This window comes from Podarcis bocagei, assembly GCF_964188305.1.
Source record: "Podarcis bocagei genome assembly, chromosome: 3".
In the NCBI taxonomy this organism is placed as follows: domain Eukaryota; kingdom Metazoa; phylum Chordata; class Lepidosauria; order Squamata; family Lacertidae; genus Podarcis; species Podarcis bocagei.
In genome coordinates, this window is record NC_138127.1 from 63,712,259 (window position 1) to 63,728,181 (window position 15,923).

Here is a 15,923-nt window from a genome sequence, read left to right on the forward strand (position 1 = left end):
CTCGCACCGTCATTAATACGACACAGACAGGCATGAAAACAAAGTCAATAATACACAAATATTAGCCTGATGGTAGTCAACTGAAGGAAATCAACCGTGCTGGAATTGCTGTCAGGGGGGGAAATTTGGGGAAGGCGGAGAGGTGCAGCCACACTTTTCTAACAGTCCCTATAACTAGTCGTAGTAGAAGATTATAAAACAGCTGGAGGGCCAAGTTTGGCCATGCCTGAATATAAGGGATGACACGATTGGCTAAAAGCGGGTGAGAGTCGGGAGTCTTGGGGATTTAGTTAAAGGCCCTCTCTAATCATTCGACCACGCCGGGTCAAAACAGAGAAGCCCACTGCCCCCCCCCCCGAAGTTTAATGAGACGATGGTCCTTTAAGGGGAGGAGGAGCTAAGTGGCTGACGTCATTATGCTGCTGTATGTGATCCAGGAAATAGAAGAATCCCGAGGAACCATTTTAAACAGTGCGAGGAGTTTCAGTGGCGTGAACAACATCAAGAGACGAGCGCTTCCGATGGATACGGGTTTATAAAGGTAAGAGGAAGATGCACATAATCCCAAGTAAAGTGAGGAAACTGAGAGTATTCCCTCCAAACCTTAGAGCTGCGCGTAGTGTTGTGGAAACGAGATATTATATTTTTGGGTGGGAGATTTTTGTATGATTCTATAAACTTGAGTGTGTGCCTTAAAAGCGTACCTAAAATCCAGCAAAAGTTAAATCCGTGTCTCTAGGAAGTGCTGCAATTTATTTACTTTTTACTTCTAAGGAGTTCATTTACACATTACTTTTGCAGTTACTCTCCAATATATTTCTCAAGCTGAAACCCTGTTGTTTTATCTGAAGCTTCTAGATCTTAAATATACATTTGTTGATAAAAGCTCCATTGAAAAATGTTGAACTTTCTTCCGAGGAGATTCAGGATAGAGTTGATAGGGTGCAATTCAAAAGCCACTCATAAATGCTGTGGTAGCATTTCTGCCATTGGATGGTTGACTTTACACTATTTTAGTATCCTCATTACAACTATTGAATTCATTGAAGCCTAATTCTGAATAAATGTTTTTCTGTGTAACTGTGCTGATTTGATCTGTTCAAGCTAAAGGAGAACTTTTGCTGGTAACAAGATACAGTACAGTATTAGACTGCTCATCCATGACTTGAGCTACATTATGTTTTGCTGTCCTGGTAATCCTCTTCCAGAAAAGATGCAGAAGTACTGTACAATAAAGATATATTTGTGTTTGGGCTACCTCTGCATTTCAAAGTGTTTGCTTAAAACTGATGGTGTGAATAAGATAAATAAGGATTTGCAAATGTGCATCATGCAGGCATATTTGTCAGGAAGCTATTATTGGATGCAGCTTGTTGTACTATAAACTATGTAGCCAAAGACACCCACAACTGGAGGCTGCAATTAGCAAAGGATGATTAGCGCACCTCACTTGCCCCGCTAAAGGTTGGAATGGCTCTGCCCTGAACTCCCCTTCTCAATATTCGCGAGTTGGACTTTGACCTTTCATCTGCTTTCCCTGAGAATGATGTGCATGCCTTGTGATATGTTACTTCCTACCATTACTTCCTAAAACGGCTTCTGCAGTTTCCACTGGAATGATATATACTGCTTCGCTGTTTCATAGCCAAACATTCTCTATGTAATGTGTGAAATGGCCATTAGGGAGAGTACAGACTTTAGTTACGGTCCCTATATAGACATCAGAAAGACCCAAAGTATGAAAAGTACAGTGGTACCTCAGGTTAAGTGCTTAATTCGTTCTGGAGGTCCATACTTAACCTGAAACTGTTCTTAACCTGAAGCACCACTTTAGCTAATGGGGCCTCCTGCTGCTGCGCCACTGGAGCACGATTTCTGTTCTCATCGTGAAGCAAAGTTCTTAACCTGAAGCACTATTTCTGGGTTAGCGGAGTGTGTAACCTGAAGCGTATGTAACCTGGAGCGTATGTAACCCGAGGTACCACTGTACTATATTGTACTCAAGGAACATATAAAAGGGTAATATGGTGCACATAGGACATTGTGCAATATACGTACACAATGGAATGTTGGTCATTCCTCTATTTAGACAGTTGACCATGGTAGCCATTCGGAAGCTTGTTGATTTAAATAGGCATGGGATTTCTCCTGAACACATCTGAATCCTTGTGCTGGATCAATAAGATATCCCTGGTTACTGGGCATTTCAGGCCTCTGAAGGATGGCCTACTACCCTATAACCTGTGCATATACTGAGATTGACAGCTGAGACCTTATCCTCGTACCTCCCATGTTCAAGAGAGTACAGGGCCTTTTCTGTTATGGTGCTCCAATTATGAAATGCTATCTCCAAAAATATTCTTTTTGCACCCATTTTTCTCTTGTGTTCAGTTATACCAAAGCTCTATGGTTTTAGTTTCAGGAGCTGTTTATTGCCATTCAAGACCCACACAGTGGGTCCTACAGAGCCTGAAGACTTCCTTCGATTAGAGGACGGAAAAATGATGTCCCTGGACAATTTTCAAAAGACAGTCCAGAACCCGGTAACAATCTCCTGTTCATCATCATTCCTTTTGACGCCTGTAGATTTGTTTTACAGTAAAAGTGAAGCGAAAATTTAGAGAATTAGGCCAAAGACAAAGTGGATGAAGACAAAGAAGGGCTGGCAGAAGTATAGTGTCCCATGTGATTGTGGGCTGAGAGGAGAAGCTAATGGCCAGGGTGTGGGGGAAGTCTGAAAGCAGTGAGTTTAATTAGAAGGAAGTCCCATGGGTTCAAAGTTACTTCCTAGTATTTAGGCTTGCAGCCTGAGAGAAGCAGCTGGAGGAGTGTGGACAAGTAGTTCTCGGAGCTCTGTGTGTACATCTATCTTTTTGGAGAATAAAGGCACATAGGTGAGGATTAGGAATCTAGTCCAAATTAATTTGATGGCACCTCTTTGTCCCGGGACTGCTCTAGGTCCCAAGCCCATGTTGTATATCAGAGATGTCCAACAGGTCGATTGTGATCTATTGGTAGATCCCTGGGACGTCTTGGTAGATCTTGGTCAATCGCTGGGTCCCTTCCCTTTTCTTAGTGTTGGTAAAATAGAATCCGGTCCCGCCCTCCATTGTTACATGATCTGCAGAACGGAAGACGGAGATTACTCAGCAAGTAAACTCTTTCTCCCTTGAATTTAGGCTTGAATTCACAAAAATCTGTGCTTTCTTCCTACCTAAAAAAAGCTCAACAAGTTGTAGCTGAACTCCCAAAAAGGGGGTAGATCACTGCCAGTTTTTAATTCTGTGAGCAGATCACAGACTCTTGGGAGTTGGCCACCCCTGTTGTATATGGATAATGCACCCACCAGTTCCTAGAAGTGATTTCTTGTTTTACACCGGTCAGTTCAAATAAATAAGTATGCCAGCCGCCTTAGACTGTGTCCCAGCAAAGAGTTTCTCTGAATTGGCAGAACTAGTAAAGGTAAAGGTAAAGGTACCCCTGCCCGTACGGGCCAGTCTTGACAGACTCTAGGGTTGTGCGCTCATCTCACTCTAGAGGCCGGGAGCCAGCGCTGTCCGCAGACACTTCCAGGTCACGTGGCCAGCGTGACGAAGCTGCTCTGGCAAGCAAGAGCAGCACACGGAAACGCCGTTTACCTTCCCGCCAGTAAGCGGTCCCTATTTATCTACTTGCCCCCAGGGGTGCTTTCGAACTGCTAGGTTGGCAGGCGCTGGGACCGAGCAACGGGAGCGCACCCCGCCACGGGGATTCGAACCGCCGACCATGCGATCGGCAAGTCCTAGGCGCTGAGGTTTTACCCACAGCACCACCCGCGTCCCGGCTGGCAAAACTAGTAGATCTTGCTAATTTTGACCCCCGTCCCCCCCTCCAAATAAAAACTGTTCAAAACTTGCTTTTGTTGAGTCCTAGTTAGTGAAATACAGGAAAGGTTAATAATGTAAATAAACTATGTATAAATTTAATTTTTATTCTTCTCAAGCCTGAAGCATAATAATTCCATTTCCCTCTTCTTTTTCTAGAGTATTCCATATGCTGGGACTATTATTGGGGGTCTTTTGCCTGGAGAGCTTGTGGTCATACGTGGGTCCGTCCCAGAAGGTGCAGAAAGGTAAGTGTTCAAATAAGATATTTATAAATAGTCCTCTGGTAGCTGATGGTTGAAGACAAGCACACAAAGAGATGACAGCAGAACACGTTCCCTCACATATTGAAATGGTTGCATCAAATCCGTATGAAATTAAAGCTTTTGAGAAGTGTTACAAATTGCTGAAAGCACTTGCTGCTTCCGCGTCATAGGTTTTCTGGTGGAAGCGATAGTGTTGTGAAATTACTCCCCAGAAATAATTTCAAATAATGCACGGCTTGGGAAAGTAATTGGCTTCTGCTCCTAAGATCTGAACATTAAATGAAGGTCATGATAAAGTGAATATGCAAGAAGTCTGGCTTATGCAATGACTGAAATGTATGCGTATATTAAATAATGTTTTAAAAGGTTCACTAGATTTTGGGGGGGATGGGGGGAGTATTTCTGGTACAGTCATACCTCGGGTTGAATACGCTTCGAGTTGAGTGTGTTCAAGTTGCGCTCCTCGGCAACCCGGAAGTAACGGAGCGCGTTACTTCTGGGTTTTGCCGCTTGCGCATGCGCAGACGCTCAAAATGACGCCACGCCACGCGCATGCGCAGAAGTGGCGAAAAGCGACGCGCGCGTACGCGGACACAACATCACTAGTTACGTTTAATTCTAGATGCGAACGGGGCTCCGGAATGGATCCCGTTCGTATCTAGAGGTACCACTGTAGTTGCTAGTGACCTGTGCCATAGCCATGAACATACCCACTTAAAAAATAATAATAATAGTGGCTTTCATTACATCTATGATATGGACATATATAGACTAACACAGAGCCTTTCTGTGTTTCATACACCATCTTTAGTATCAGAAGTTGAAAAGTGGAACTGATGCTTGTGTTCTCATCTTGCTGAGAGTAGTTTGGTATCTTCAGCTGTGAGTCCAGTGACCAAGCTATGGCTAAGCCCTCTGCCAATGTGACTGTGTTGCCATGAGCATGAGCCAAACTAAGAGTTTGGTGCTCCTATTATCCAGCGCAATTTTCTGGATTCATATAGCAGACATGGAATATAGAGCAAGCATCCTATTCTCACAGGTAGCAATTATGCAGTTGACCTCTCCTGCCATAGATAGTTGTTGCATGTTGCTTATGGGAGGGTTGAATTGACCAATGTGTTTCAATTTACTGCTAGGTTCCAGATAGACTTCCAGTGTGGCAATAGCACAAAACCTCGGGCTGATGTAGCCTTTCATTTCAACCCCCGCTTCAAAAAATCTGGTTGCATCGTTTGCAATACCCTACAGAATGAAAGATGGGGCTGGGAAGAGATAACTCACGCAATGCCTTTTGGAAAAGGAAAGCCATTTGAGATTGTTTTTATGGTTCTGCATGATAAATTCCAGGTGAGTTATTAGAAGCTGATTACTTACTTACTTACTTAGCCAATCTGTCATGCCCAAAAGCACAGAGGGTGCAATCCAGCCAAAATCAGGCATTGACGCTGGTTTCAACAGGATTTAAGAGCTTAATTCTCCCACTGAAATTAGTAGAACTTAAGAAGTGCTAATTTTGCCTGAATTGCTCCATTTCAAACAGCTTGAGTTTTTGTGGATCACTGCTCTTTATAGCCATTGCAGAGTTTAATTTTTGTTTTTGTTTTGCTTCTAGATGAAGTTGTGTTGATGTGACTAAAACATACTGTCATGGTGAATTATAGAGTTGTAAAACATGATAGAAAAAGAGGGTGGTATCACTGTTTCTTGACAAGGGGTAAGCCATGCAGACTAGTTGCATGGTACAGAATAGGTCAGGATGGCACTCTTACCTGTTGGTCTAAGAAGCATGCAGCTAGGAGGAAGAGGTTTTCCATTTCCTGCAAGGATCCACTCTTTCCCGTCTTACATGTAGAAAACTACTGGTTTAATAGTAGTGTGTAGGTTCCAGTAAACCAGAGAGACAAGAAGTGGGTTGGCAGCAATGGTTAATGAACCAACACTTGCTATTAAGATTGTATTCAGGCATCAAAAAACTATATTTGGAGCTGAATGCAACTACTGACAAATATTTCTGCTCACAATGTGTCTCATATTCTCACAATTTGCCATTAGCTGTCTTCTTACCAGCACACCTGTCCCTTTTTTATTTTAAAGGCAGTATTGAAGAAATTGTTCACCCATTTTTCATGAACGCATAATTCCTTCTCTTAAAAACTGCATGATCAGGGTTTTTTGTTAACATTAACAAATGCTGCAGTGGCGCCCATACATCTGCATGATAAATTGGATGCAGTATGCTGCCAAAAGAGAGGGAGAAAATGTGAAGATGATAAAGTGTCTGTAGTGTCTGAGTTTCATGAAGTAATCAGGATTTTAGCTTTTGCTGGCAGCTGTAATTCGTAAGCTGTTTGGGTGAATGGGTGCAGTGGTGATATTCTCAAGCTGGGGTGGCGATTACAAAGAAAGAGAAAAGTGCCAATAGCAAAGGAAGCAGCCAAAAAGAGAAATGGACAATTTTCGTTAGCTAAAAATAATAGCAAACCTTTGCAGAGCTGCAGTAAGATAGATGTCATTCCATGACAAAACCAGGACATGAAGCTCAAAACCTGGGATACAGTGCTGATTTATTGTGCAATTAGTATATGGAAAGATACTAGTTGTGTGCGGACACAATTTTAGAAGACAGATTGTCCTTCCAGCTTTTGGGTTTGTGTTGTCCTTGGGACTCACTGCTGACAGCTCAATAACTTACATGCCAGGCTTCCAGAGCATGCAGACCAACCATTTTGAGGCAGTTGAATAAGAGAATATTGTGAAAAATTGCATCTAGGCGCCTTATTTGTTTTCAGAAATGTGAAAATGAAAAACTGCCAACATCTTTTTTGGAAGCCAGTTGCATGCCAAAAGAACTTAACTAATATGCATTTGCATGAATAACTATAAAGTTTGGATGATAGCATATTTTCATCACAACTGTGTGAAATAGCTGTGTGTTTTTGTTTCTATTTTTTCCTAGGTATCTGTAAATGGAAAGCACTTGTTGATCTACAAGCATAGGCTTAACCTTGAAAAAATAGATACAATTGGAATATATGGAAATGTGCAAGTCAATATGATAGGATTTGTGTCAAATGCGGTAAGTTATTAAATAACGCAGCAACTTATTTAGGGATTGCATGCATAGATAGATAGATAAATAGATAGTATTAAGCTTATCTTATCCTTCCTCCAAGGTGATATATATTATTTATTTCCCACCCCCATTTTTCCTTGTCACAACTCTGTTAAGTAGGTTGGATTGAAAGCTAGTGATTGGCCTAATGTCATTTGGTGAGCTTCATGGCCAAGTGTGCATCTAAACATGAGTCTCCCCAAATTCACTCCAATACTCTAACCACTGCATCAAAGTGGCTCCACATTGCCGGTCTATATTACAGACATTTTTCTGCTGCTTACAATTTCATGCTGCGGTGGAACACGTAAAGAGCAGCTATGGATAGGTCAGAATAGATCTGATGGTGTGCTTCACTCCCAGCTAGGAAGGGGAGAAAATATTGCCTGCAGCAGCAGTGTGTGATTTTTGACAGAAGAATTGCCCAGTGACTTGGGCAGTGAGAAATATTGTACCCTGAGCACAGTATTTATATAACTACTAACATGAACAGTTTGGGGCCTAATGTGTCGGCATGATGTCCTCATATTGTCTATGGAGAGTACAGAAATAATGAAGAGCCTGTTTTGCTTTTAAGGAAGTGATTCCACATTCTCTCCACACAAATTGGTGTATCACTGAAGTGGCAGATATCCTTGCAATGCATTAGTCAGTCTACCTCATTTGACTTTGTGCCTCTGTGGTGACCTTCTATAGAAGAAGTTATGCGATCTGCCCCTGCTGGATCATCACTGCCTTGCTAATGTGTTTGAGGACCATCTTAATAAAGCAGGGGTGGGAAATCTGTGACCCTCTAGATCAGGCATAGGCAAACTCCGCCCTCCAGATGTTTTGGGACTACAACTCCCATCATCCCTAGCTAACAGGACCAGTGGTCAGGGGTGATGTAGTCTGAAAAAACATCTGGAGGGCCGAGTTTGCCTCTGCCTGATCTAGATATTGCTGAACTCCAGCTCCCGTCAGCCCCAGCCAGCATGGCCGGTGGTCAGGGATGTAGGAGGTTTAATCCAACAACTTCTAGAGGGTCGCAGGTTCCCACCCTGGTTTTAAAGCAATGGAAAACCATCCCTTCTTCAACAGCTTGCTGATGAAACATTCACAGTTAGAAAGATATTCAGAGATGGCAGTTCATTATGTGAGTTTTCTGTGACCTGTGAGTGTTGATCTCTCAACCTGTCTTTTCTCTGCAGTCTTTGCAAGGCTCTCAGCCATCCTTGCTAGGGGCAACAAAGACAAACACAGGAAATGTAGGTATTCTTCTTATCTGGCTAGGTTCACAGCTTTGTTCTTCTTAGGTTATAGCAAAGTCTCTCTTTCTCTTTCCAGCAGGAAGAAGTCCCTGATGCGTCACAGTTTGTAAGTATCAGTTGGCATGTAAACCACATTTGAAACACCATGCAAGTGTTATTAGGGAGTGGGCACAGATGAGCTTTTTCACATGACTCCTTGATGCAGAATTGTGTAGCATCATTCTTGCTTAAGTGGCCATTCATTTTGAAATAATTTTTGTAAGGTAAAGTCTTGTCTCTTCATCCCTTCACTATTTGCTAGGGTATTAATGAGAGAGTGTACACTTGATAAATTTATCCTTATTCTTCAAGCCATGTTATGCAACTGTGTTGTTCCATGGCTACCCCAGTTGATTTCCTGCAGTAAACATGCAATATGTGTGTCTTTCTCACTGTGATGGGAAGCACTGTTTGGCTGCAATTTCCCACTCTACATTCCTCTTCCCATGTTTACTGTGGGAGCTACAGTTGCACCTGATGGAATTGTGATTGCTACTTAAAGTTTGAATAAATCTTGTAGGAGAGTACCTCATTAAAAACACCAGTGAACGTAAGGTTTGGTGTAAACCACTTGGAGGGTTTTGTAGACTAAGCAGTATATAACAGGTAATGAGAGGGAAAGCTGAGGAATTAGTAAAAGGATAAATGTATTGTCAAAATAAAGAGGGGAAGTCCAAATGATTTCCGTACCTGTTTTATGTTTGCTTGTCATCCAAAAATGGAATGAACAGTGAGGCAGGTGTAAAAACTAACTATTTCAAGAGAAACATTTCAGTCCATTAATTTTGGAATAATAATTCTAAGCGTGGTTACATTTTCAGGTTGTTCCTTACATTGCACGACTTCATTCTCCTCTTGAGCCTGGGCGAACAATTGTCGTAAAAGGAGAAATTAATGAAAAAGCAAATGGGTTAGTAAAATCAGAGTGGCATTTGTCATTTTTCTTAGGCTGTTTTAACATGCTGCTGTTTTTAGTCTCTTTCTCTGTGTGTATTTAGAATACATTAATCGTATAATCCAAAGTATCATGACTAAGTTCTTCTCGGAAGTATTAAGAATCAGAAACCTACATGCTCTGGATAAAACATAGCAACCGCCTTGGAACCCTTTCATTGTATTTCTGATTTATTTTGCTTTTGAAAATGTTTTTGTTGGTGTGTGTAAATAAAAGTCATAAACAAAAATTGCAAGTTCTAATCAGAACCTTTGTTATCACTGATTGTTGTAAACCATAATAGTGGTACTTTTTGACTTCTTTCAGCAATGCCCACCACTGTCCAGTATGATAGCGATGCTGCAGTAGTTTAACATTACTATTTTTTTCGCAGCTTTGCCATTAACCTTAAAGCCAGTGACTCAGATGACATTGCTCTGCATCTGAATCCCCGAATAAGAGATAAAGCTTTTGTGAGAAATTCCTACCTGGAAGGCAGCTGGGGAGAAGAAGAAAAGCAGGTCCCTCATTTTCCTTTCTCTCCAGGAATGTACTTTGAGGTAACTAATTAAACAAATACAGACCAGTAGTGATCTGCCGCAATATGTGCAATGCAGATGTTTGCGGGGGGTGAAAAAATAGTGTTGGACTGGGTAGAGGAGAATATGGTGTAACATTAGTTCTCCCACAGAGACTAAACACTGGCCCTCCGAAATGTTTTTGGATTTAAACTCCCATCATCAAACTCCCATCATCAGTGACCATCCTGTTGGTGGCAGCTGATGGGAGCTGGAATCCCAACAGTTCTAGACAGTTATGAGTACTTTCTGCCATATTTATTTCTCTGGAGCATGTACCATGTACATGCAGAATTTGGTAGCTGATTATCATAGATGGCAGGGACATGTTTGACGTTGCAGGATGATTTAAGTAGGAATACACTATGCCCAGTGGCTCAGGCAAGAATGGTGATGTTTTGGAATCTATACCTCCTTTGCCTGGATCATGGAATATTTTTGTAAGGACTGACCTATGATATTTTTTTTTTTTTATAAAATTTTTTATTGCGTTTCTTTCCATAGGTTAACAGATTTGTTTACACAGCAACATGCAAGAAACATTTTTTTTTTATATATGAAGAAAAGTAAAGAAAAAGAAGAAAAAGTTAAGATACTTTCATAACGTCCTTCGACAGCTCATTTTTTGGACCTCCTCGCATCCTCTCAGCATTGCATTCATTATTCTAGCCAGTTCAGCAATTTGTTATCTTGTTTCCCATCTTATTATACCTTTAAATTTATTATGTTACCAATTTCGAAAATTTGTAATTTAGTTTTAACACTCTTAATAAACACTCTTATCTTTTCCCCTTGTGTTTGAATTTCAATTGCGAGAATTCTTCCATGATCATCTTTGAATAGAAATTTTGGTGACAGGTTCTCCTTTGCATAAATTACAACGCCTCTTTTTTTAACTTTGTCTGATGAGATAAATTCTTGGCCAAGTCTTTTGTTGATTAATACTTTCCTATGGAGCCTAGTCACATGTGTTTCTTGAAGGCATATTACATCCAATTGTTCTTTTTTTAGGATATGAAATATCCTCCTTCTTTTTTCCGGAGAATTCCCGCCATTTATGTTCCAACTAAGTAGCTGCAGAGACATCCTGTTCTAATTAAGATATTCTTAGGATGAGGTGTCTTCCTTTTGCTCAGATCCCGAGGGTGCAGGCGTTGGCCCGCTTCCAGGCAGTATTGGTGCTGGTAAGCCTGGAAGCCAATCCACTCCTTTTTGGAGATCTTCTCCGTGGTCGTGAAGGAACTTTTGGTTATCTTCAGGTGTTCTAATTTTAACCTTCCTTTCTTTGTAGGTGAAAGATAATCCTTGTGGGAACTCCCACCTATAGGGAATTGCGTTGTGTCTCAGCAATTTTGCTAGTTCTGTATAGGTGGCTCTGAGGTCCAGCAACTGTCTCGGAATATCTCTATAAATTTCCACCCTTTTGTCTTGTATTTCAATTGCTTTTTTGAAGTGAAGACCTAGGATCTTGTCTCTCTCTTCCTTTGATCTTAAAATTATCAAACAGTCTCTGGATCTGTCTTTCCTTACCAATCTTCCCAATCTATATGCCGAGACAATCCTGAAATCTGTATCTTCCTTTAAACCCCAGAACTTCGAGAATTCCTGTGTCAGGTATCCAATCAAGTCTCCTTGTTCAAGTTCCGGGATGCCTCTCAATTTGATGTTACTCTCGCGATTTTTCAGTTCCACCATTGACAGATAAACTTGTTGTTCACCCACCTGTTTGTGCAGGGGCTTAACTTCTCCCTTTATTTCTTCAACTTCTTTTTGTAAGGCTCCCACTTTCTGGATTGCTTCTCCAGCTAATTCCCGATTTTCCGCTGTTGCTCCTTGCAAATTCTCTATGGCTTGCGTGTGCTGGGAAACTTGATCAGTCAATTTTTGAATCGAGGAAGTCGCTTTATCTATCTTCAGAGACTGGTCGTCCACCTTCTGGTTTAAACTAGATAATTGCTCCAATATTTGTTTTAATAGTGTATCTGACCCACCTGCTGCCATATCTTCCTCAGTGGCCTTCTCAGTTATTTCCCCTTGTTCCCTTTGGGTCACCAGTACAGCTGGAACCGACGATCGGCGTCCTTGGGTCAGTGTTGTTTGTACAAATTGTGCTGGTTTTCTTTCCTTTTCTTTTTCCTTGGCCTCTTTAGATTCCTTAGCTTTAGATGCTCTTGTTCTCCCTGCACCACTCATTACACATCTGTCAGTGTTCAAGGTCAGATTGTCTATTGTTCCATGGGAGAGACAAATTCAGTTATAAACAACCAGTGAAGTGGAATTCAAAACAAAAGTCAGTTCCCAGGATTTTATAATCCGAAAGCCCTGTAGGGGGAGTGCCACCAGGTTTCAAAGACAAAGAAGGAAGTAATCCGCCATTAAAGTTCCAAATTATTTCAACTCAGTAAATTCGATAATCCAACAGTCCCTTCAAAGACTCAAAATTCCCCAAAGCACCTTTTAAAGTTCAGCAAAGTTTCACAAGAGGTGCTTGCAACAGTATCACGTCCAGTCTTTCTGCTCAAATGTATCAGTTACGCTTACAAAGTTTTTGCAACTGTTTCCGCAGTTTGACACAGTCTCCCTCTCCGGCAGCCCGACGATCTGGCTCTTTAAAAATACTACCCAAAGAAAAAAGGAGGTAGGAGAAAAGTCCCTGTCACTCCTTCTTTTAGTCAATGTCCCTTTCCACCTTCAATTCAGCAGGAAAAAGAGCAGATTTAAAAGCACGAAAAAGTTAAAACTTCCCACAGTCCCGTTTCAAGCGCTTTCCGCTTTTTAGAGCTTTGCTTTGATCTTGTCAGCAATGTCGGAAGACGGACTTCCCTTTTCTCGTCTCCCGTTTTCAGCCAAATTTAACAAATTCTTTGCCAATTTTAGACCCTTTACTCACGGGTGTTACTTGCAGTTTGATGTTGGTTTTAGGAAGAAGGATCAGCGCTCATCTGCAACGGCCGCGCGGCTTCACTTCCGCGGAAAGAGCGATGAACTCACAGCACCGCTACCCCTCCTTCACTCCGGGTCTCCTTACGGGGTCCCTTCTGTGTTTTCGGAGCAGCTTCTGGTGCCCGCCGAGTCCCACGGCCACGGGCTCACTCTACCCGTGGTTTATCTTGATGGGTCGTCGCTATGCCGCAGCGAACGACCCTTTTCCGCGGAGCCCCTCTTCAGAGCTCGAAGAGGACCGCCATTACAGTTTCGCGCCGCCCCCGGAAGTCCTGGACTGACCTATGATAGGATGACTAGACTCTCACCACCGATTTCTGCCAGCCTCGGTCTGTGCATCAACTTAATACAGCACAAACAGCTGTTTATGTCACAGCAGTTGAAGCAGTGTGGTAGATAGGACCTTTGTCGCATATTCCCTTCCCCTTGCCTGCAAGGCTGCTAAGTAGCTCACAGGTGCAGCACAAGGAGAGGTTGTAGCTTCAGCACACAGCATCCTATAGCCTTAAAAGTTTCTATTTCTAAACATGTTCCGAAACTATTTGAATATTACGGTTGCGAACTATCCTGCCTTGTAAATGATTCCTCAAACATGGCCATCCTTAGTTGTTGGGTAGGTTGTAGCCTTCCCCTCACAGATGCTCCTATCTTACGCACCCCATAACATTGAATGGTTTTGATTTAACTAAGGATGTCAAATGTCTTTAACTTTCAGTTGATAATACTCTGCAAGGCCCATCAGTACAACGTTGCGATCAACGGTGTGCATGCCATAGAGTACAAACACCGGTTCAAACAACTTGGAAAGATCAGCATCCTGGAAATCCGTGGGGACCTCCGACTGCTGGATGTGAGGAGCTGGTAACCGTGATGCACTACTTGTGTGTTACTCTCAAAGTGGTTTTAGAAAGGTCTCCTTGAATCACTTCCTCTAATCTTGAGGACACTGAGCAGCATTAAACTTGATCCATCTACCGCAGCAAAAAATGCATATATACTGGATGCAGGTTGCTTACAAAAACCTTTCTGTATTTGTCCATGGATATCAACTGACATAATATCTAAAAACTAACCATAGCTTGCAGAATAAACATACTGTTGATTCACAGTGTAATATTAAGTTATAAATAGTTACCAGCTGCTGTTACTAAAATTGTGTATGCTAAATTCAACTAGTGAATTTGAAGACTATATTGTTAAGCTAACTCTGCTGCTGGTAATGGAAGGTACGGCAGATTCAAAAGAACTCTTATGTTCTTACCTTTCTCATGCTTTTTGAACATTTCTAGAAATTATAACCAGTATATACTCTCAACTGGTTGCACTGTACTGGAAAATACATATTCTCATGGAGGGCACCATTAGTAGTCTCAATTGTTAGAGGTGTCTTTCTTCACAAAAACATGACTAAAATGGAGAAGTTCCTATTTTGTTGTACCAGATAAGTGTTTGGGGTTTAGGGCTAGGGATTAGAGACAAAGGGTCCATTTTCTCTCTCTCAGCTGAATAGCTCTGAAGGGCACAGAATTAAAATTTTACTTCTGTGAAGCTATGTAGAGAAAATTAGATACAATGACTTCCAAAATTCTTTATCTTTTTAAAAAATGAACTATAATGACCTGCTGCAGTAGCAGGGAAACTGTGGCCTTTCCAGCTGTTGTTGGACTTCATCTCAAGGCATCATGGCCAATAGGAATGAGGAGGTATAGTCAAGCAAGTGGAGGCCCATGGGTGCCCCTTCCCTGGTCTACCTGAAACCTTTTATTTAACAATTCCACCAGCAGAGATTACGTCACTGAGAGATAAATCCAAGTAGTGAGTGAAGTTTCCTCTTCAGCTCCACCAAGTTGGCAGAAGATTTTATTTAAACAGCTAGGCCAGGACAGTGTTCGTTTCCTCATGGGGGTTGAGGCAAGAGCTAGATTTACTGCAGAATTTAGATGAAGTATCAGCTGTCACAGCTGCCTGTCAGCAGTAGGATGTGATACAGAAGAGTTTTTGCTTCAGGCACAAAGTTGGGTGATGTGTTTTTACCTCACACTTTCCTAATGTGAAGAACGCATCCAGTTTACGCAAGCCAGAGAAAGGATAAATGCCAAGTGTCCCAACCGTTTATAAATGAGTGTTTTTTAATATCACAATTCAGAGTGGAAAAAATGTATACAATTAAAATTCTTGTTTAACATTAAAAAAAGTTCACCGTTTATGTTTAAATATTATTGAGAATGATGAAAAGAAAAAGACCATGGATAGTCTCAGAAGTAACTCTGCAATGGTTCTCCAAGAATGACCTCAAGCTGCTGAATTGTCTTCTGGCACTGGTGTTCCACTTCTTCACATTCATCTGGGGAGGAGGGGGGACAGACAAACAACAGCATGGTAACTATGAAGTCACTGGCAAAAAGGAACTCAGTAGTTTCATCCACTATGAAACATTAAAACAGGAGTGAGCAGCTATCTCTGGCCCTCCCAAGTGCTGTTGGACTGCTACTTTTATCATTCCTGACCACTGGCCATGTTGGTTGGGGCAGATGGGAATTGGGAGCCATTAACTTCCCTCCCCAATGAAAGAGGTTCTGGAAGCCTGTTAAGGGTGTGTTTAATTTATGCAACTGCAGCTGGCCAGTTACACAATGAAAACTTCATGCGCTTGGCAAGTTAGATATGCACAAGTTGACGAATGCTAAGCCAGGGATTGCGGTTCATTTATTCCTAGCATAGTGAGGTGAAGGAAAACAGGCCACCAAGTCACGGCACAAACCACTGTGGAAGTGCTTGTGGAACCTCAATGTGCAAAAAACTCGAGCATTTTTTATTAGGGCATATGGACTATCCTGAACCCTACTGAGGAAGGGTGTGAAAAGTGCAGCAACGGCTTCATTTAAAGTAGACTCCCAAGTAGAAATTCTCACAGTAACAATAATATATGCTACGT

The 15,923-nt window shown here is 41.8% G+C and overlaps 2 protein-coding genes across 6 annotated transcripts in view; one reads left to right on the forward strand and one right to left on the reverse strand.

The window, feature by feature from the left end:
• Positions 1-420: 420 nt before the first annotated feature.
• LGALS8 (galectin 8) lies at positions 421-15,192 on the forward strand. Of its 5 annotated transcripts, none has more exons than XM_081186845.1 (10): positions 421-541; positions 2,417-2,543; positions 4,023-4,111; positions 5,269-5,479; positions 7,089-7,208; positions 8,435-8,491; positions 8,571-8,600; positions 9,355-9,443; positions 9,862-10,027; positions 13,704-15,192. In XM_081186845.1, exons 2-10 carry the CDS (start codon positions 2,502-2,504, stop codon positions 13,851-13,853), a joined length of 954 nt encoding a protein of 317 aa, XP_081042971.1. In that variant the 5' UTR covers positions 421-541; positions 2,417-2,501; the 3' UTR covers positions 13,854-15,192. The 5 variants fall into 5 exon arrangements, with proteins under 5 accessions (XP_081042971.1, XP_081042973.1, XP_081042974.1 ...); XM_081186847.1 differs by having other exon boundaries at positions 8,574-8,600; XM_081186846.1 differs by having other exon boundaries at positions 422-541; positions 2,423-2,543.
• Positions 15,100-15,923, reverse strand: part of HEATR1 (HEAT repeat containing 1) — a 38,308-nt gene continuing 37,484 nt past the window's right edge. The window contains exon 45 of the mRNA XM_081186850.1: positions 15,100-15,332. Coding sequence (XP_081042976.1) covers positions 15,244-15,332 — 89 coding nt within the window. The 3' untranslated portion in view covers positions 15,100-15,243. The remainder of the gene's footprint in view (positions 15,333-15,923) is intronic.